This window comes from Podarcis vaucheri (genome assembly GCF_965113315.1).
Source record: "Podarcis vaucheri genome assembly, chromosome: 5".
In the NCBI taxonomy this organism is placed as follows: domain Eukaryota; kingdom Metazoa; phylum Chordata; class Lepidosauria; order Squamata; family Lacertidae; genus Podarcis; species Podarcis vaucheri.
The window spans coordinates 54,773,167-54,794,870 of record NC_138763.1 but is presented as its reverse complement, the minus strand read 5'-3'; the positions used below and the strand labels follow the sequence as shown (position 1 = coordinate 54,794,870).

Sequence of the window (21,704 nt, the reverse complement as noted above, 5' to 3'; positions counted from 1 at the left end):
TGCTTAGTTAGGTTTTCAAACCCCAAGTGGCTCCAGGTTAAAAGATGGAGCAGGAAACTTCCTTAAGATTTTCAGAACCAAGCTACTTGTAGGTGGAAGATTTAGCATCCCCAACCCCTCTACTCCCCAACCCTTGAGTCTGCTACTGAGGCTGAGTATATTCTCCCATTTACTCTGCATCCAATATACTCCCACTGCTGGTTTGGCTAGTGATGTCATCCACAATCCATATCTTTCCTTGTCATGTATTATGAAATGTTGCAGTTTGACACATTTCCCCCTGAAACAGGTTCGATCCGAATTGAGAAAAAGAACAACCTGCCCTCATTTCAAGCCAGTAGTGTGTGTATCGGATGCACCTACTTACTTAGCCCCTGAGAGGTACTAATGACATACTAATTATTCCTTTCCTGTGCCAAGATTAAGCAAACCCTAGGACTCTCCATATTGATTTCCCTAATCACATGAGTTTTTTGATATAGGGCTGGCCCTGAGGAGATGGAGTACAGCCTGAGATATCAGCGAATGTGCTTTTCTTCTGAGCAGAGCTAAATCAATGAAGGTTACTTGACATCACTTAAGACATTCCTCTTTCCATGCTGAAACTTTACCAATATTCTGTGAAAGTACACGGGAAGCGTGTTGATCACCACTTGATTAATCTTCAGTGGAGCTGAATTTGACTGAAATCTTGTTGGCATCTGTCTGTCTTGAAAGACAACGGAAGAGTACACCATCAGGGATAAAGTCAAAAGTCAAAAAGCATAGTTCCATTGGCTTCAACAGGGCTTCATTTTGACTTGACATGCATTAAATTGGACTACATTTGAAAAGAGTGCCTGGAAAGCTTTTTTCCCCCCATTTTGGAATACTGTTCAGACATTGAATTATGCTAAAGAATGGTTTACCAATTACAACTAATGGTTTACCAATTACAACTTCTTCCTCCTCCTTCTTTTGCCGTTGTGATTAATCAAAATTCAGGATAGATTTAGAGGTTGCATCCCTATAAACATAATCCACTTTATTCTGTTTTGAACTGTCACCCTGTCCTGCAGAAGGGCCCCCTGGAGTTTACGAAGCTAAACCACCTCTAAAAAAGGTTTCATTTTGGTGTACTCTCTGTGTGTCATTTTCTGTGATTGGAAAAATGGTAACTTGCTATTCCAAAACACTGCTGACAGAAAGCGTCTCCCTGAGAGAGTACTTGCTTTGCGCAGTGTGATTTCATTTGACAGGCCATCAGATTATCATGGTGCTGGTTGTGATGCAAAAGAGGATTTGGATCAAGGTTGCTTTTTCTTTTGTGTACTAACATGAACAACCAAGAGCAGTGGAGAAGTTTATACACAGACGTTTAAATAAAATGTATGCAGCCAATGGCTGTTTATCAGCTGAACTTAAGCAATAAGCATGCTTAGGTTTTTAGTCTTAGATTTTATTTCGGAGACAGAAAAATAATGATTTCACTGTGATTTTTTTATGTGAAGCAAGAATGATGCTTTAAACTAGGGATGAGGAAACAGTGGCCCTTCAGATATTGTTAGGTTCCAACTCCTGTCAGCCCCAGCCAGCATGCCAATAATAAGGGGTGATAGGAATTGGAGTTTAGAAACATCCAGAAGGCCATACGTTCCTCAGTCCTGCTATAATGACAGAGCTATGGTATAAACAAATTTCACAGAGAAGCAATTCCCCAAGGTATAGATACATCAATATTCATGATGCAAATAGCTTTTCACGAAGCAAAACAGATTGTCGAAGGCTGTGTGGTCACATCTGATTTCATCAGACTAGATTCTTTATGAGTAGCTGTTGATAATGTTTTCTTCACCATTGTTGGTTAGTGATTGCATTTTTTAGTGTCAGCTCTTCTCCTGATAACTGTTGCTCTTTATTGTTAACTAAACTGTGGGACAAGAACGAAAGTGGCTTTGTAATTATGAAACAGAATGTTTTTCCTCCATAGCCATTATAAAGAACACCTTTGTATTCTTCCTCTAGAGAATAACTTGACGCTGCCTCAAAGAAGTAAAATAAACATCACTAAAACTGAGTTAGTTTCTGGGTTTCTTTCTTTTCTTTTAACCTCAAAGCCAATGAATATGTGATGCTAAGTGTAAATAATTTCCACATATGGAATGCTGAGAGGATGAACTATTAGGATTGGGACTGTGAGATGGCAGAAGGATGAATTTATCTTTCTGTCACACATTGTGATCCTGATAAAAATGGTCCCTTCTAAGTTGCAATTTCACTCAGGCTTTGGACATCTGCTCAGACCCCAAAGCATTGCAAGGGATCACCCCCCCCCATTTCAATCCTGTCACGGGGATTCGAACGGCCAGCCTTCTGATCGGCAAGCCCTAGGCTCTGTGGTTTAGACCACAGTGCCACCCTTGTCCCTAATATAGGGGTCTCTTATTAACTCCTAGCATCCTTAACAAACTACAGCTCCCAGAATTCTTCAGAGGAAGCCACAACTGTTTAGAGTGATATCATGGTGATTTAAATGTATGGTGTGGATGTAGCCCAAGTGTCATAGGTGTTTATGAGGAACCACATCTTCACCAGGGCCCAACTCTAATTAAAGATGCTCATTAACACCTTATAAGCAGAAGGAAGCCGGCTCAGTCACATCAATATTGGCAACTACATTTATCTTTTCTTGTATGCAATGTTACCTAAAGACCATGGTGATATAAAACTGGTGACATAAAAATATGTCAGAGCATTAGCCAGATTCAAATCAGCCACTGAATTGTGAATGAATGTCATCAACTCTAATGATATTAACAAGAACATAATTTCTTTCATTATTCACTATAAGTGAGCGGGTTCCTTTTAATTGCTTTCTTTGCACTCTAGATCAAGGGCTCTTCACTGCCAGTCAGTTTTATGATTAACTGCCACACCCCCAAACAACCCTTCAGCTTTCTGCTCATGTAGTCATGCAAAAGGAAATACTTTATGGGATTCCAAGGAGATGTTGGAACTATGGGATTAAGTCCCTACTTTATGGGGATCATAGACATTTGGGTGGAGTGTCTATTGGGATAGATGTATGTTGCTCTTATTAAGTCTAGCCAACTTGACAGTTTGTTCATCCCACAGGAAAGAGGAAGAGGAAATTAATTACCACTTATTTGGTTAGTTCTTGGTGTTTGTTCCATCCAGCCTAAACACTAAGAGTAGGCAAAGGCATGTTAGATGGGGATTGCTGATCACCAAGGCTTGCCATCCTATACTCACCTGGGAGTAAGACCCATTGATGTGAGTGAGCATTACTTTTAAATAGGCATGTCAATTTCACTGCAAATAAGTCATATGCTATTTATTCTTATTATTTATTTCTATTTAATTTAATTTCTTTTGCCATTGTTCTCAAAGTAGGAGAATATCTCCTGAATCTAGATATTATACCTCTTAAGTAACTATGCGCCCCCTAATGTTATTTTATCTGATGCTCTTTCTATTGTGCTATTTGCATATTATTTTTTATTGTAAGCTATCTCTTGAGGATTTGCCTTAAAAGGTGGGGTAGAAATAAGCTGAATAAATCCATTTGATGGCAACACTTCATGCACTCAGTGAAGTGGTATACTGCTGCTGATTTAAATTTATTATCTGCCCTTCATCATAAGGCAGATTACAACCATTTAAAATGCAATATTAAATCGGTCTACAAAACCCCACATTCACAATAATTGGGTGCACAGAAACATACAAGCTGTTATAAGTTTTATAGCCTTTAAGGTGCTGCAAGATTTCTTTTTTTGCTGCAACAGACTGCAATTTCAAAAGAAACTGAATGTATTTTCTCTTACACACCTGGCAATATGGATGGATTAATCTCCCTGGGGAGAGCATTCCACAAACAGGGTGCCACCACAGAAAAGGCCTGTTCTTGCTTTCATATACGAATTTTTGCAGGCATTTTTTGGTTGGAGAACTTTATTTCAAGAGTCAGAAAATGCAAATTGAGTGTGCTTTCCCACCAGGTAGGTGTGTGTGTGTGTGTGTGTGTGTGTGTGTGTGTGTGTGGAGGAGATCCAGTTTCTTGCTACGTCCTTTCTTTCCCCTCCCACACCTGCTTCTGTACAAGGAGAGTTCCACTCTTGTTGCCCCACTGCATGTAGAGAGATGCATCAATTTGCAGGCTTGGGCACCCGAATTTTCATGTGCAGGGGACTGATTGCATCAACTCTCCACAACCTCTTTTCTACTTACATAAATAAGAAACTGTACAATGCCTAGAAAATCAGTACTCATATCTTGTACTAATCACATCAGCTTAAGAAGATACCAGAACATGTATCTATTTGAAAAATATCCTTGTTGGCATATATCAAGGGTATGAGAAAAAGTCTCTTCTGTGCCTATGCCAGACCAAGCCCTTTTTGATATTCATTACCTGTTGAAATGGAAGCAGGAGGATGGTGCTTTTCCACACGTGGAATGCTAATAGTGCTTTAATCAAGCATCACATGCTTGGCCACGCAGCTCCTGGACTAGTCTGTAGGATTTATTAGCACCCATTTCATATTAATTCTAAGTCTCCAGTCACTCAGCTGCTTTTCTGTGTTCCCTGATATGCCTCTCTTTCTGTGTGTGTAAAGTGCCTTTGCCAAAATGATGATGAAGGCAAATCTCAGAATGGGGATAGTTTGGAAATGAACTTGCTGGGTTCAAATTTTTTTGGACCATTATGAACCAGACCCAAGTCTCCTTTGCTTCAAAGTCCAGAGCTGACTCAAATGGGCATACTGACCCAAAGGCCTGTCCTGCTAGCCTTCTCTCCTTCTAAAGCAAGTTTGTTCTTACAATGAGAGGTACAAGTGACAGGTAGTGCAAGAATCCTGAGACATCAGTGTTGCTGGCCATGCTTAGGAGCTTTAATTGCAACCAAAGTGCATGGGAGTTGAACTGGGAGGCAGTGGAATCAACAGCACCCAAGAACCCCAGCAGCAAGGGACACTTCTGAGCAAACATGTTCAGGTATTCAGTCTACATCTTACTAAGCTCCATTTGTTGACAGTCAGGCTTCCTTGCCACTGTCTCTCCCCAACTTTGCAAGGGTATGCTTGCTTTCAAAAGACGAGAGTGGCAGAGAAAGCTGGGTTCAGAGAACCCTTGGAAAGAACCTGAGTGAGTCTTATGGAGAGTTCTCTGAAAAATCTTGCAGGAAATAAGTTCATCCAAGGGCAAGTCCAGAAGTGCTTTTCCATGCCAGTTAACAAGGCATCACAAATCAGATCAGGGCCTCCCTTGGCTTGCGAGCTTTTAATCAAAGATAATTATTTCCCCATGGTATTCTAATCACAGCAGTCTAGGGGAGTGATGGACATTTTTCAAGTGGATTTATGCCTTCCCCTGTGCAAGTCAATGGAGAAATCTCAATTGTGTCCCTGAAAATTTGTAGGGGCTGAAACCTTTCCTCGGGATAAGAGGATCTTTGCTGGGACAGTGACATTTTCTCCATCCTGGTCTTTCCTGGGCATTTATGCAACTGCCCCTCCTCCAACAATTCCTATTGTACATACTCCCAAATGGTAAGTTCAGCCCTTGCAAGAAAACCAATGCAGCTGTCATTCTGAAATTGGTCAAGTTTCATCCCATCAGTAGGGGTGACTATGCCTGAAAATCTAAATACTGCTTTAGTAAGCAAACAAAGATGAATGCTCAAACAATATGTCATAAGGAAAAGCCCCTTGGAGAACTGGGTTCCATTTCTTTTCTTTATTTTTTTAAAAATACCATTACATTCTTCCCCTCCTCAATTTCTTGCTTTACTGACTTTACTGAGTCCCAGTTTTCCCAAATGGAAAAGGTACAATTACTACATATGGAGCAATAAGCCTCTCTTGCATGCATAGTCCTTTTCAGTAGTCAAATTGATGATTTTTGTATCAGAAGATGCAATGTAAATAAGATATGAAGCAGCTTGCAGAATAAAGCTAACAATAGGTATGTGAGTAAATTTTCCATGTGGGCTATCATCTTTGGCTCTTAAATTAAAGATTGGACAGATTTATAAGGATAGAGTTAACTGACACCACCACCACCCCTTACTGCTGTAGAAAAACACTGTTGATTGCTCTAAATAGGATGTTCAACCATTTCTGGTTTTAGTAGTGCTTAAGCATACTCAAATGACTGCTGTGGTCAGGAATGCAGGCATCTTTAATTGACATTGGATTGCAAATGTTTTGTTGCTGGGATTCAGGATAAGTTCCCTTGTTTCATTGCGGTTGCTGTGCAAACTTGAAATGGAAGATAGTATTAAAAGAAAGAAAACAAGGTGAAATGGCTGCTCCGGAGATTGTGAGCACTGGGGTAACGTCATATTTATTCAGTACTAATGATTGCCACAGGCGCATTATATAATTTTGCAAAAAGAAAAAGAAAATATTCCAACGTCTGCAGGCCAAAGGAAGCAAATCAGGATGAAGAAAACTGCACAGAGAAAAAGGAAAGTGTGGTATTCCAAATAGGAATGGTCACAGAATAACAGGCTGTGATATTGGACCAGTTTGAACATGGATGCTCATGAAGTGATTCTCATGGTCAAATCAACATTGGACCAAACACTACATGTTCATCGGAATCAGTTCACACATTCAGCGGCAAGACATCAAGGACTGAGTAGCCAGGTCAAGGTTAGCCAACATGGCACCATCTGGATGCTGCTGAAACACAACTCCTACCATCCCTGATCATACCATGCTAGCTGGGCTGGATGGGAGATATAGTTCAACATCATATGGAGGGTTCCACATTGGCTTTCCCTGAGTTAAGTGGCATGTCTTTTGGGCAACTGCACAACCCATGTTTTGATTGCTCCCCTCCTTGCCCACCTCCACCTGATCTCACCTGCATTGGCTTATGCATAGGCCCCTTTGGAGTGAAACATCCCTATGCGAATGTCTGGTTGCATCAGAGGCAAGTCACACTCCTGCTTCCCACCACACATAAAGGAGAATTCAGACGCAATATGAGGCACAAATACAATGACTTATTGGAATAGAAAATGAAATTATTGTATAAAAACTTCAAAATGTTTCCTCCCCATCTTGGCTCATGAGAATTAAAAACATGAGAATCGATTCAAGTTTTCCTAACGTTACATAGAATAGCAACAAGGATTGCATCCAATAAGTACATTTCCCTGTTGTCTGAGACAGCACTTCTCCCAAGGGACATAAAATCCCAACTTAATTTACTGATGCAGTTTCATTAACATCAGAATGATTCACAAATCCAAAATCAATATACATATGTTAGTGGAACCTGCCTATTCTGTGAAGCAATTTCTTCCACTAATCTGCTCATAAACACTGGGGATTTGACTCGGTCATTACTGTTCACCTAAGTGTGAAACAGCTCTGCTGGGATATGTGAAATGATCTGTGCCATTGTATGCTTCTTTCTGTAAAATCATATCATTACTCTGGATTTACGTTGACATAACTGAAAGTAACTTACGGCCCTCTTTCTATTGTATTCATCCCTTTCCCCTCCACATTAACACACATTTGCTTTGCTAAATCAAGCAGCTGGTGGAAGTATACAGAGTTCTATAGACAGGGCTCAGAATGTGATCTTTGTATCATGAAGTGTATCTGTATAGAATGGTAACAAGAAGCTTTTATGAATAAAACAAAGACAATTAAAGCTGATACAATAGGGGGATATGTGAATGAACAAAAACTGCGATAGAAGTGTTATAATCTTGTCTGTTTGATGGATGTGTAGCTAAATGGACTAGACATGCTTAGCTTTTATTATTGCCCAGTTTCTTTACAGTCAATGTGAGTGTCATTTCCTTGGTCATAAGCAGTGACCTTTATAACTCTGCCAAGTGCTGGAGATAGAGGTTTTTAGTATATGAACTTCTGCCACAGGACTAGCTACCATCCTCGAGCCATGGCTAGATCAAGGCCAGAGTGAATTATAGCATTCAGCCTAATGCTGAGGTTTTTGTGTGTGATGATACACAGGCTCCCATTTATGCCTTAGGAACATAGGAGCACAGGAAGCTGCTCTATACTGAGTCTGACCACTAGGCCATGTAGTTCAGTATTGTCTACAGTATTTGTCAGTAATTTCATACATCTAGTGGAGGGCACTGGAAACTAAGGTTGTGGGGTGAAATGACACAGCTTCTAAAAATGTGCAAGAAATTATACACACCACTTGACCACCTCTTGATTATTTTAAGGAATGAAAAAGCAAGAGAATGCTGCCCCGCCCACAAAAAACCATTTGGCAGCAATTTGGTAGGCTTAATCCACTCGGAAGAGACTCCTGTGCCTGCAAATTTTAAACAATTTGGCTAAAAATGGGGAATGTTAGAGCTATTTCTAGATTTCACTTTGTAGTGAATTGGGCAACACAGAGCTTCATTTTATATAGAATGGCTCAGGAACAGAATAGCAGATCAAAGTGGAGAATGTGGGAGGGGGTTATTGGTTTGTTTTTCTTCTTGTTTTTATCATGTATTTTGGGTTCTAATTTTGTATTATTTTGTTGTGAACCATCCTGTAATCTTCAGATGAAGGATAGTATATAAAATAATAAATAAATAGGATTTTGATAATTTATTTAAAAAATTGCTCACATACAGATATAAGGTGCCATACATATCCCTACATCTGCATTACTGAAAGACAAAGGGAGTAAGCTAAAAGGCATGTACTCCCCTTTGCTGTGGGTAAAGCTTTACAGAACTAGCTTTACTGAAATATCTATTTGCCAGAATTCACAAAATGCTCATTTTTTTCTGTCTGAAAGAATTTTGTGCAGTGGAGAAATTTTTGGACTCTAAGCCACTAACTGAATTCAGTTAAAACTTTCGTCTGAGATTCTGGACCACCTTGATTGATTGATTGATTGATTGATTATTGCTGTTGTTGCTGTTGGTTGGATATTTATTGTTTGATGTGAACCACTTTGAAACTTTGGTTCGAAGTAAAATATAAAATAACAACAACAGTAATGACATATGACCAGTGGATCTGGTGATGTTTGAAAGAGTGAATGTTATGAATCCAGAGTACAATTAGGTTCCTATTGTTGTTAGCCATGATGAAATTACCCTTTCAAAGTTTTAGTTATTAACCAGTTTGGAGACAATGTTAAAAGTCATGGAAAAACCTTATACTATTATCCATTCTATGGAAGTACTGAGGTGAGAGGTGGGAAGTATTTTTAGTCACTTATAAAAACGTAGTTTCTATAATAACAATACAAAAATTCCAACTAAGGGGTGCTTTAAAGTTGTTGTGGACAGGTGATTCAGCATATATTTGTCTGGACCTCTCTTGGAAGCGTGGAACATTCTGAGCTAGCTCACTTGTTGTTTCAGCACCATGGAGAGCACCCACAGCTTGCACGTCCTGAACCTGTCAATGCAGGATTTGACAAAGCAGAGACACTGTCTTACCTCTCCATTGTACTATCAGCTCTAATGCCTCTATATTTCTACCTTCTCTGAAAACTGGCAGATAAAAACGAGTTCCCTAAAGCATGTGTGCTTAGTAACCCTCACTATATAAAATGTTTTAAGGATTCTAATTAAATATTTCTAAATAGTTTTAGGTCTTTCAGTACCCAGAATCATGCATTTGAGGATGGGGGATAGATGAGAGAATACACTGAGGATTAATTAATATAGAAATTCTATTACATGCATATATTTCCCCCCAAGAAAACGAAGTATTGGAATAAAACACGAGAGATTGCTGAAATCAAGAGGTATCGCAGTGGGGAAAGAGTCTCAGTGCTCCAGCCAATGAACTCTTACCATTTGAAAAGTAAACAGAAAAGGGGGAGGGGAGTGACATGACATGCCAGCAAAATCAACCTCTGTCCCTTTAAACTCTTGCTCATCAAACAGTTTGGCTGGTTTCACAAGCCAGGCAAAGCATATTGACTCGGGAAGACAGTGATACTTGTTCCTGGACTGCCTCTTCTTTGCAGTGAATAAGACAGCTTACCCAAGCAAAGGTAGGGTAAAAGATGTAGAAGCTGTGAATCCCACTTAGTTGATTTCTTCTGCTGACTAGTAGTAAGTGCATATTATTATTATTGCCTGTTTCTCAGCATCAGTTGCATGCAGCTTATTGTGTATAGGGCTCTTGCTCAGAGGCACTGATATCTTTTTCAGCTCTTTTTGAACAGAGAGGCGTATATATGTGATCAATAAATATCCCCTTAGTTCATGAGCTTCTCTAAACCTGCATTCACTTGCTTTGCTCTTGTTATCAACAGTGTGCTCTCTTTATCTGATTATCTCATTGTCTCTGCAATCCCCAGTAAAAACTTAAATTATATTATCATTACCTTTCCCCACATTTATCCTCTGAGAGATAAATGTGCCCCCCTCCCATAATTTCAGCTGTCTGTTAAATGCATGTGCCTCAGAAGGTGGAGGTTTTACTTCTGCTTGTAGAAGAGCCATCACAATTTTGGAGGGCTGTTTATTTCTATATATATTTACCCAAAGTGTTCAGCTTATTTCACTTTGAGGGATATGGAGACTTGGGTAGGGGATGAGAAATGGACTCCAGAATGTGTGAAGGTAGCTTAAAAAAGAATGATGAGGGAAGATGTGTCCAGTGATTAGTCCCACAGAACCTGTATGGATTATATCTGGTGTGATACAGACTGTGTAGGACTCCCTGATGTACGAAGAGTTCAGTCTGAACTTCCTCATTCTCTCTGATGAGAAAGAAAACTACACAAATGCAAGGTATTTCCATGCAAGTTTTTATTAGTGGGATCACTTCAGTTCATGTAATCAACCACACAACTCTGGAGGCATAAAAATGCCAATCCATATTTCCCCCTATTTATTCCAGATTTATCCTTTCTGCAGAACAGCCAATCAATTTTAAAAACAGACAAACCCTTCTTGACGATCACCTGTTTTTGATATCTAATTAACTCATTTGCGATATTAAGCTCTAGTCAAAAACCAACTATTTTCAAATAGGCAGCCTCATCATTCTTCCAGCAAGGCATTTCAGACATCCCCCCCCATCACTTATTTAACATTAGGAACATGGCGTGAGTTCTCTCTACTAGGGAAAGAACATGTATCAGGCATGCACATGCCAGTCAGAAATATTGTCACAGTCCAGTTCAATTTCTAATCAGTTCTGTCTGGAAGTTCTGTAGTGTATTCAAACAGCTTTTTGCATGATAGTGCTTTATGTACAGTGGTGCCCCGCAAGACGAACGCCTCGCGAGACGAAAAACTCGCAAGACGAAAGGTTTTTTCGTTTTCGAGTTGCTTCGCAAGACGAATTTCCCTATGGGCTTGCTTCGCAAAACGAAGCTTGCCCCCGCACCCCGAACCTCTTTTGAAGCAAGGGGCGGCGGGGAGAAGATCACTTCTCCCCATTGCCAGCCCCGCAATCTCCGGGGACAGAGGGGAAGGCACGCGCACGCCTTCCCCTCTGTCCCCGGACCCCTTTTGAACCAAGGGGCGGCAACGGGGAGAAGCGATCTTCTCCCCTCCGCCCCTTGCTTCAAAAGAGGGGACAGAGGGGAACCAAGGGGCGGCAACGGGGAGAAGCGATTCTCCCCGCTGCCCCTTCCCTTGCTTTAAAACAGGTCCCCTCTGTCCCTGGACGGTCTCCATAGGAACGCATTGATTGATTTTCAATGCATTCCTATGGGAAACTGTGCTTCGCAAGACGAAAAACTCGCAAGAAGAAAAAACTTGCGGAACGAATTAATTTCGTCTTCCGAGGCACCACTGTACTGGAGGTGATTAAATTATTTTCTCCCCAGCAGTGAAGAATTTACAGGATTGGGCTTGGCAGGCATGGAGGTTTGGCACATTTTTCACCAGTCCGTTTTGTAGATGGTTCAGCCAGAAGGTGCGTAATGATTAGCAGCAGTTGCAAAGAGACCTGTCTTGGGGAAGGTGACCTCAGTGCCTATGGTTTCAGAATCTGTATCTAAAGTCTGTTATTTTTCCAGATAGTCCAGCGTTTCCTCAACTAGAAGACAGACAGCTGGTGAAGTGGCAGAAGATATCTGTGTGGAGATTCCAGAGGCAAAAAGATCTAGCAAGAGGAGGGTAACTGAAATTGTATTCTAAATTCCACCTCCACCTAATGTGAGCCAGTTTCTTGGGCCTAGTTATTTGTCCCTAATTTCCTTCTAATCCTGTCCACCCACCCTGTCTTCTACATTATCAGTTTTGGGCCCAAAATAATTGAATATATAGCAAGGAAAGGGGAGATGATTGTGCCTGCCACATCTAATATAGCAACTGCATTTTTTTGTGACTCTCATGCCTTCCCTCATTTTTAAATAAAGTTTGTAGCTCCTAGGGATCTATAGAAATCCTTTGAAATATGTGGGTGTTTGCTTGCTAAAGGCTCAGAAATCAGAGGATGAAAAATGTTTTATTATGCTGAAATGTGCATGCTGTTTTTCATCTTTTTCCAAAGCCTAGAATTTTTATAGCCTCTTTTATATGGAAAAGCATATTCACCCACGGTTCTTCATAGCCCTTCCACTTTTCCTCTCCCTTGTTCCTAACAAAAAATGGCAATAATCAAATGACAAAATTAAATCAATTTCTATACGTTTCTCCCTATTACATTAATATTAATGACTATTATTAATATACCCCTATTATTGAGGTTGTAAACATAGATGTACTATTTTGAATTACAGATGCTCTTTAACTAAACACTGTAACAATGGTCAAAATAAAAAAATTCCTTCCAGTAGCACCTTAAAGACCAACTAAGTTAGTTCTTGGTATGAGCTTTCGTGTGCATGCACACTTCTTCAGAGCAACAATGTAACAATGGGTACAGAGAACTCACTAATATCCATGGTTTATCATCCTGCAGGCCAAATGTCTGAGTTCTTTGAAGGTTCAGGTACCATTCCAACCAACTTCACTCCAGTGGCTTACAACATTGCTATGAATGGGACCTTGATGGTTTTCCATGGTTTGCAGCTAGTGCAACAGTTGAAGCTGTTGATCATTCTGATGTACACAGGTGTGGTCATTATTGGGATGGTAGGCAACTGCCTTCTGGTTCACGTCATCCTGCGTGTGAAGAAGATGCACAACGTCACCAACTTCCTCATTGGGAACTTGGCCCTTTCGGATGTGGCCATGTGCACAACCTGCGTCCCCCTGACTCTCGCCTACATTTTCGAGCCACGTGGCTGGATATTTGGCAGCGCAATGTGCTACTTTGTGTATTTCATGCAGCCGGTCACAGTCTATATCTCCATCTTCACCTTGGCCACCATCGCCGTGGACCGGTACATAGTCATCATGCACCCCCTGCGACGCCGGATCTCTCTGCAGCTCAGTGCGTACATGGTCCTCTTCATCTGGATTCTCTCCTGCTGCTTGGCGTTACCAGCCATGGCCCACACCTATTATGTGGAGCTGCATCAACAGGGTGTCATCCTGTGTGAGGAATTCTGGGGAGAGCAAGAGCGCCAGCGACAAGCCTATGCGTTGTGCCTGCTGCTGATCACTTACCTCTTCCCCTTGCTAGCCATTCTGATCTCTTACTTCAAGATCTTTCTCAAGCTGAAGAACAGGGTTGTGCCAGGGTGTGTTACTCAGACTCAGGCAGACTGGGACAGAGCCAGGCGGAAGAGGACATTCTGCCTGCTGGTCATGGTAGTAGTGGTGTTTGGGGTGTGCTGGCTTCCTCTCCACACTTTCAATCTCATCCGGGACATTAACATAAATGCAATTGATCCTTATTATTTCAGCCTGGTCCAGCTGGTTTGCCACTGGTTTGCCATGAGTTCAGCATGCTACAACCCCTTCATATATGCCTGGCTCCATGACAGCTTTAGAGAAGAGCTTAAGAAATTAGTGGTCTGGCATAGAAAAGTAGCTCCTTCTGGGCAAAGTGTGACTGTAAGTGTTGTGATCTGATCACTTCTCCTACAGCTGATTTTGCAGCTGATCTTGGGTCTATCATCCCGGGCCTCTAAGGTCTAGGTGCAAAATAAAAGTTTCAAATAACAGCATGCCTTATGCTGGCAAAAACCATGACTCCATGCAATGTGACATGTGTTGGTATCCAACTCCTATCAGCCCTGGCCAGCAAGGCTAATGATCAGAGATAATGGAAGCTGGAGAGCTAGAGGGCACCATGTTGGCTGCCACTGGCGTAAAGTAAATTCATAGCGTACTCTGCAGATGGATGGATTGGGGGGAAAGGAATACTGAAAGGGGGAGAATAGAAATTAAGAGTTGGCTTTGCACATTAAATCAGTATCAGTGAAAGTGTGTGGGTGTAGGAATTTCACTTCTTGCTTTGTCACGGTGTAGCAGAACATTGTTTATAAGGGATGTGAATGTCATTAATATCTAGTTTATGTCTTAAAGTTCTGCATGTATAATACATAGCTTATAACTAATTATGACAATGGAGTCGTATTCAGACTGCAGGGAAATGCCAGCATTTCAAGCTACACTTGCAGAGGTTTCTGCACTTTATACTGTTTTCATGATTTGCGATTGCCTGGAGATATTAAATGCTGAATTCTGTCTCTCACTCTTATCAAATTTGCACATCAGATCTGAGCAGCGTAGACATGGTTTACTGAATATTAGACTTCAAGCAAGACTCTCTTGATCACATTATCTTGGAATACATATGTTGTTTGTGTGATTGTGAAATAAAAAGGACAATGGTGGTGATTTCTACCTGATAAAATGACACCTTATTGAAACACATACCAGAAGTTAAACTGGATGTTTACATGAACTTTAAGATGACATAGAAGACCGGGACAGAATGTACATAAGTGATACAAGACCTGCATCCAGGTCTCATTGTCAGATATATATTTGAACAGAGAGAAATCAACTGGATTTGCATTGAGTTATAATAGATTTCAGTGTGACAAGTGCTGGAAAAGGAAGTTTCTCTTACCCTTGCACTCTACATTAAAACAAAACACCCTTTTGATTTCTAAGAGTGTGCAAATTTTATTAGAAATTTGCCATAAGAGAAAAGTGCCCTATGGCAGAGGTGTCTGTACGATTTTGTTAACAAACATGCAAATAACCTCAGGGCATGAGCAATGGCATACAATTACTCTTACAGTTCAGAAAGTAATGCATATTTTTAACTGCTTTCTGGATTACTGGGTTACTATTAAGCACTGGCAAACACTGGCAATGTTCCCTGTGAATGGTAGACACTTTCAATAGACGTTAATGACATTTGGTGCTGTATCTAAGGCAGAGATGGGGAATATTTGGCCCTATAGATGTTGCTGCTGCCTAACTCAGCAAGAATGGGAATTAAATACTTCATATTAAATGAGTATGGTTATGAAACATACTCTAGGCTATTCTCAGTCAGGGTCATTTATTATAGCAGGACCTTTGAGATGTGAATCACATATCTCCCATGTCAGGTCAAGTAGTCCTCTCAACATTTTCATACCCACAAACCACTTCTGTGGCTGCTAAATTGGTTATCAAATCGCTGGTTATTGAATTATTATGTCAGGCAAACTCTTGACATCAGCCTGAACCCTCTTGGATGTGGGAGCTTGTTACGCAGGTGGATAAGAGGGGGAATTGGTTTTGCTGGGATAGGGAAGTGGATTTTAAAGCTAACACAACTTTATCTCCGAGGTTTTCTGTCACTCTGGTTCATTTTCTTCATGAAATCTAACAAAGCAAAGATGAGTATACTGTATGTAAGTCCACATAACAATTCTCCAGAGTTTATAGAACAGTCATAATAACCCTTAGTAAAACCTTTTCCCCTGTCTTCTTTGTTTCAAACTCCTATTATAGGATTTTTTAAAGGGGGAAATATTTAGAGCTGGCTTTCAAGTCTTACCACAAGGCACACAGGAAAGGTAGGCTTTTTGCAGCCTAATTGTGATAAAGGAAGGAAGAGCAGCCACATCCGATTGGGCCGTGTTTAGGGGGCACAGAAGCTGAAAAAAGCCAAAGGCATTCCCATGTTTTGCTCTTCCCTGGTGGAAATCATTTCTATCTGGGTTCAGCTACTTGTGAGAAACAGACAACACTTTAAAACGACACTCGCAACATCAACAAAACTTTCCCTCAGACATTCATGGATAAGTGGATAGGTGTGCCCTTAATGCATAGGCTCTATGCCATGAATAAATGCCTCAGTTGGAAGCACTAAGACTTCTGAATAGCAGTTGCTGCAACCCACAGAAAGGGAGACTGCTCTTATACTTGGGCCTTGCTTGGAGGTTTCTCACAGGCATCTGGTTGGCCACTGGGAGAACAGGATGCTGGACTAGATGGGTCACTGACATGACCTAGCGGGCTCTCCTTCTCTTCTTATGTTGACTTGGAGAATGGACGCTTCCTTCCTGAACCTTCCTGAGGACTGCTGGGCTGACTCACTCAAAGGAGCAAGGGGTTGTGACAGACATGGGTTGTCCTCCTGTGAGACATGTGCAGCTATGAGGAGTCCAAAGTAGTTCTTAAACTGATCCTGGAATCCCAGCAAGGAGTACTGTTTTGGGGGGACAGGGGGCGGGCAGGTGTGGAGGACTCCCTGGTCCTGAATAGGGTAACTGTGCCCCTGAAGGACCAGGTGCGCAGCCTGGGAGTCATTTTGGACTCACAGCTGTCCATGGAGGTGCAGGTCAATTCTGTATCCAGGGCAGCTGTCTACCAACTCCACCTGGTACGCAGGCTGAGACCCTACCTGCCCGTGGACTGTCTCGCCAGAGTGGTGCATGCTCTAGTTATCTCCCACTTGGACTACTGCAATGCGCTCTACGTGGGGCTACCTTTGAAGGTGACTTGGAAACTACAACTAATCCAGAATGCAGCAGCTAGACTGGTGACTGGGGGCGGCCACCGAGACCACATATCACCAGTCTTGAAAGACCTACATTGGCTCCCAGTACGTTTCCGAGCACAATTCAAAGTGCTGGTGTTGACCTTTAAAGCCCTAAATGGCCTTGGCCCAGTATACATGAAGGAGCGTCTCCACCCCCATCGTTCTGCCCGAACGCTGAGGTACAGCGCCGAGGGCCTTCTGGCGGTTCCCTCATTGCAAGAAGCAAAGCTACAGGGAACCAGGCAGAGGGCCTTCTTGGTAGTGGCGCCCACCCTGTGGAACGCCCTCCCATCAGATGTCAAAGCGATAAACAACTACCTGACATTCAGAAGACATCTTAAGGCAGCCCTGTTCAGGGAAGTTTTTAATGTGTGATATTTTAGTGTATTTTTGGTTTCTATGGAAGCTGCCCAGAGTGGCTGGGGAAACCCAGCCAGATGGGCAGGGTACAAATAATAAATTATTATTATTATTATTATTATTATTATTATTATTATTATTATTATTATTATTTTAGCTGGAGGTCAGTGGTGGCTGAGCATTTGCTGCCTCAGACTAAGAGTGTATGCCTACAGTAACCATTTTAGCTATTGTGCATGCTACCTTTCTCTCTGCTGCAAGTCTTTACTATCAGTAATGTTGTGGCCCTCACTGGAACCAAAGTCTGGAGGGGTGTCTCTTTATTCCTTGGTGTCCAGGAAACATTGGAAATGAGTCACCCACTTATCCTGGGTTTAGCAAGCCCTTTCTGATAGCCTAAATGAAAAGTGCAAACCACACTTAGCACATGTCTGGGATGGAGAAAGTGGCCTGTTTTCCTGTTACAAAATGAAATATTGATTTTTAAATCCAGATCTCTGTCTCAAGGTGTTAACAGCAAAGAAAACCTTCAAATTACGCTGGATATCACAGCAGGTGGTTGGGAAGATGTGATACCTCTCTGCATTTTTGTGAATATCAGCCTTCCAGCCTTTTCCTTTAGGCAGGCTGACATGCAAAGCCATGAGCAAATACAGGGGAAATTGATGGCACAAGGTCTTCAAGATACTGTAAAGGTCAGTATAAGAGGCTCACAAAAGGGAGGCAGGAGCTGACTATAATAGCCCATAGTTCCTCTTTCCTTATTACAGGTTAGCAGAAAGCAAGCACCTACATTGGCTCCCAGTACGTTTCCGAGCACAATTCAAAGTGTTGGTGTTGACCTTTAAAGCCCTAAATGGCCTTGGCCCAGTATACCTGAAGGCGTGTCTCCACCCCCATCGTTCTGCCCGGATGCTGAGATCCAGCGCCAAGTGTCTTCTGGCGGTTCCCTCATTGTGAGAAGCAAAGCTACAGGGAACCAGGCAGAGGGCCTTCTCAGTAGTGGCGCCCGCCCTGTAGAATGCCCTCCCATCAGATGTTGAAGAGATAAACCTGACATTCAGAAGACATCTGAAGGCAGCCCTGTTCAGGGAAGTTTTTAATGTGTGACATCTTAGTGTATTTTTTGTCTTTGTTGGAAGCCACCCAGAGTGGCTGGAGAAACCCAGCCAGATGGGCGGGGTACAAATAAATCATCATCATCATCATCATCATCATCATCATCATCATCATCATTATTTCTGGCTAATGGTTTGTTGTGATGCAGAGGTGGGCTCTATCACTGATGATGCTGTGGAATGCACTCCCTTTTGATATATGAAAAGCCCTATCTATATTGGCATTCTGCTGTCTTTTGAAGACACACCTGTTTATGCAGGCATTCCCCTGAGCTCTCAGACTGGGTCGTCTGCTTTAATAACTGTGTTGTTTTAAAAGGGATTGTTTTATTGTATATTCTAAAACTGGGTGCTTACAATTCTCACTGGATGACTTTGGGCCAATCACTAACCCTGGCCATAGCCTACCCCAAAGGTTTACTGTGCCAGGAGCATGTGAGCTCCCCTGTGGATCTGGGGGAAAAGATGAGATAAAGAAATCATCACTGTCATCGTCTTTAAAAGTCTGCTGTTTCAAGGCAAAATTTTGTAGCCTGCCAAGCAACAGCAGATTCGTCCATTTATTTTTAGAGGCAGGAGAGGGAGATTGTGTGAATTCAGCTCAGTAGTTGGAGGAATAAAGCACCCTATCTCCCAGCCACCTAAAGATTGGCATCTTGTCTAATACACAATCAGTAGCTTCACTAGCAGCCAGAGAGGAACAGACCTTTGATGCTTTAATTGTGTCAGTCAACAGGGGGGAATTGCCAGTCTCTCTCCAGAGTTTCAGTTTGCAGCCAGTTTAGAGAACATTTTCACAACAGCTACAGCAGTGATTCTTTTTTCTTACGGTTGTTGACTAATTAATTGATGACAGACACCAGAATCTGAGAATACCTATTTGCTGAAGTCTTTCGCTACTCTAAACTTTAAATAATATGCAGGAATTGTTTGGTAGTCTCACAATACATTGGATTCACAAAACAGGTATTCAGGGAGGGTTTGCACATGCTAGTTGGCTGTTTATGTTCTCTGTGAGGCCCCTTCTGCATAAAGAGGTTTCAGTATGTAGAAGGTGGGAAGCAAATACAGTCCAATTCAGCCTTGATTACATTGGCTGGAGGGGAAAAAATGCTGCTGTGATCACAGAAACGGCCCACAGTCTAATCCAGAATCCAGTTACAGAGTACTGTATTTAAGTCAATTTATTCTAATTGAACTAAAATCAGCTTAAAGCCAAAATCCTCTAGTTTACTGGTAGGTGGCCCACAGCCAGAGGTTCAGATAATGTCAGGAAGAGTTAATAAGTATTTTGAGAGGAAGAGAGGGCAGAAACATTACAGACACTGCTTGGAGTCAGAAGGATGGTGACGGTCTGGAACATGATTAGAAATTAAACAATGTTCTGCTATTTTATTTTTCCTGATGAATTCCTGACTCCTCACTACTAAGTATTTGTGCTAATCTGCTGCATCAAAATGGCACATTTGTGCCTGCAGTGTTAAGCTAATCCAATATTTAGCACCACTGTGGCAACATGGCTACTGAAACATTCTATAGTGAGTATGGACACACTACCTTTCAGGCCTGTATTGTAAATTCTGTAATATGTCCCCATACAGTGGTGATCTGAATGCTGTTAGCACGGATTAGCCCGACAAATGAGTAAATCCCAACTTTCTCATGAAGAGAATGCACCAGCTTCCACGAGTTTGAATGGGGCAACCATTTTGTATTAAGTTTTAATTTATATAAAGAATTCAAGAGAGAAAAAGCCCTGAATAGCTATTTTACCTGCATTATGTTTTAGTAGTCATTGACTACTCCAAATGGGCTGAGGCCTTTGTCCTTCCAGACCAGGAAACCATTGATGTGTCCTGGTTTTTGTTGGGAAATGCACTGTATGCATGGCACACCCAGATGCATACAGACCAGAATGCAAGTTTTGAGTCAAAACTCTTTCACACGATTTGTGAGCTGCTGGAAATCCACACAGTGGGTGCACTAGCACGTCCTTTAACAATGTCAGGACCACTTTCTCTCTAAAATGACTTCTGGACCTATTCATTCATTTTCTCCCTACTAGAGGCTATAAGTCATGAAAGGCAAGGATCCACTGAACATGTGGTTCCATGAACCTGATAAAGCACCTTGCCCACATTTGTGGGCCTCACAAACAAAGATAATTCTTTTTTTTAATAGATATTTATTGAAGATTTTCCATTTTAGTAGATTAAAAAACCAAAAAGAAAAACCAAAAAGAAAAATTAAAAACATATAGTTTACAATCCTTATTTTTCAATAACATATTTCCCTGACTTCCCCTCACCTCCCCTTCTTATATTCCAATTCAAATTGTTAGTTCAACAAGTTCTTATCCCCATTTTTTAAACTTTTTTATGTTTAATTCATTGTAAAAACCGATTTTACCTTATAAACATCAAAATTTATGCATCAGTACTCATTCTTAAATCCTTTTTTTCTAAAGTCGACCCAAATTCCCTTCCACGAATTCCCCACTTTTCATACAAATAACAAAGCAGAATAAAAATAAAAAGACAAGTTATAATTATACACCCTTTGGATCCCCAAACCCCACCCCATCCTCTTTCCCGGTTTCAATCCCCAACAAATATCCATCAGTCTTAAACTACTATCAGCCTGGGGATCTCACGTTCAAGGCTCTTAATTGTCTCTCAGTTCCTCTCTGCCGGTTTTTTTGATAGTCCTTAATATTAAACACCAGATCTCGGAGATGCTCTAGCCCGATGAGGACAATGTTTCTTCCAGCCAGACCTCCATACTTAAAAGTGGAGCCCAAATCTTGTTTCTTACTCCTTTCAAATCCAAATGTCCCCAAAGCTCCAACTTTCACCTTAATCAAATTTGTAATCCTTGGGTCTTCAGATCTCCACAAAGAGAGATCTCTCCATTCTTCAATCTCCCATTCAGACCAGATTTCCATCATCAAGTTCTTATTTTCCTTTATAACCATTATGTCAGGCCTCTGGCTCTCCTTTGCCATCTGCAGCATTATATCTCCTCCTTCCTTTTCCTGAAAAACAACATGTGTCTGTTTCTCCACACTCTCAAAGTTCTCAAATTTCTCCTCTTGTCCAGCTGCTTGGGCTTCCTGGATCAAATCCTTATCAGATTCAATGAACTTATTTACTGTTAAGTCCAGAGCTGCAATGTTGGTAGCCAAAACATCAATTTGGCCTTGTAACTTTCCCAAGAGAAAGAAAACTATGTCCAATTTGGCTTGAGTTTTGCCTCCTTCAGCCATTCTTGTAATGTCCCAAAAACCCCTCTAGATGGATTTTGGTTACTTAGTATTCCTTCCAGTTCAAATCCAACAATCAAGTTAGTTTGTGTCAGTTCTTCCTTGTTTTCA

At 41.3% G+C, this 21,704-nt stretch overlaps 1 protein-coding gene across 3 annotated transcripts; it reads left to right on the top strand.

Annotated features, from left to right (window-relative positions):
• Positions 1–9,916: 9,916 nt before the first annotated feature.
• LOC309532895 (prolactin-releasing peptide receptor-like) lies at positions 9,917–14,259 on the top strand. Of its 3 annotated transcripts, none has more exons than XM_082223676.1 (3): positions 9,917–10,069; positions 11,992–12,091; positions 12,879–14,259. In XM_082223676.1, the coding sequence occupies exon 3, from the start codon at positions 12,884–12,886 to the stop codon at positions 13,934–13,936; it is 1,053 nt and encodes a 350-aa protein (XP_082079802.1). In that variant the 5' UTR covers positions 9,917–10,069; positions 11,992–12,091; positions 12,879–12,883; the 3' UTR covers positions 13,937–14,259. The 3 variants fall into 3 exon arrangements, with proteins under 3 accessions (XP_082079802.1, XP_082079801.1, XP_082079803.1); XM_082223675.1 differs by having other exon boundaries at positions 9,920–10,008; XM_082223677.1 differs by having other exon boundaries at positions 9,920–10,008; positions 11,800–12,091.
• The last annotated feature ends 7,445 nt before the right edge of the window (positions 14,260–21,704 follow it).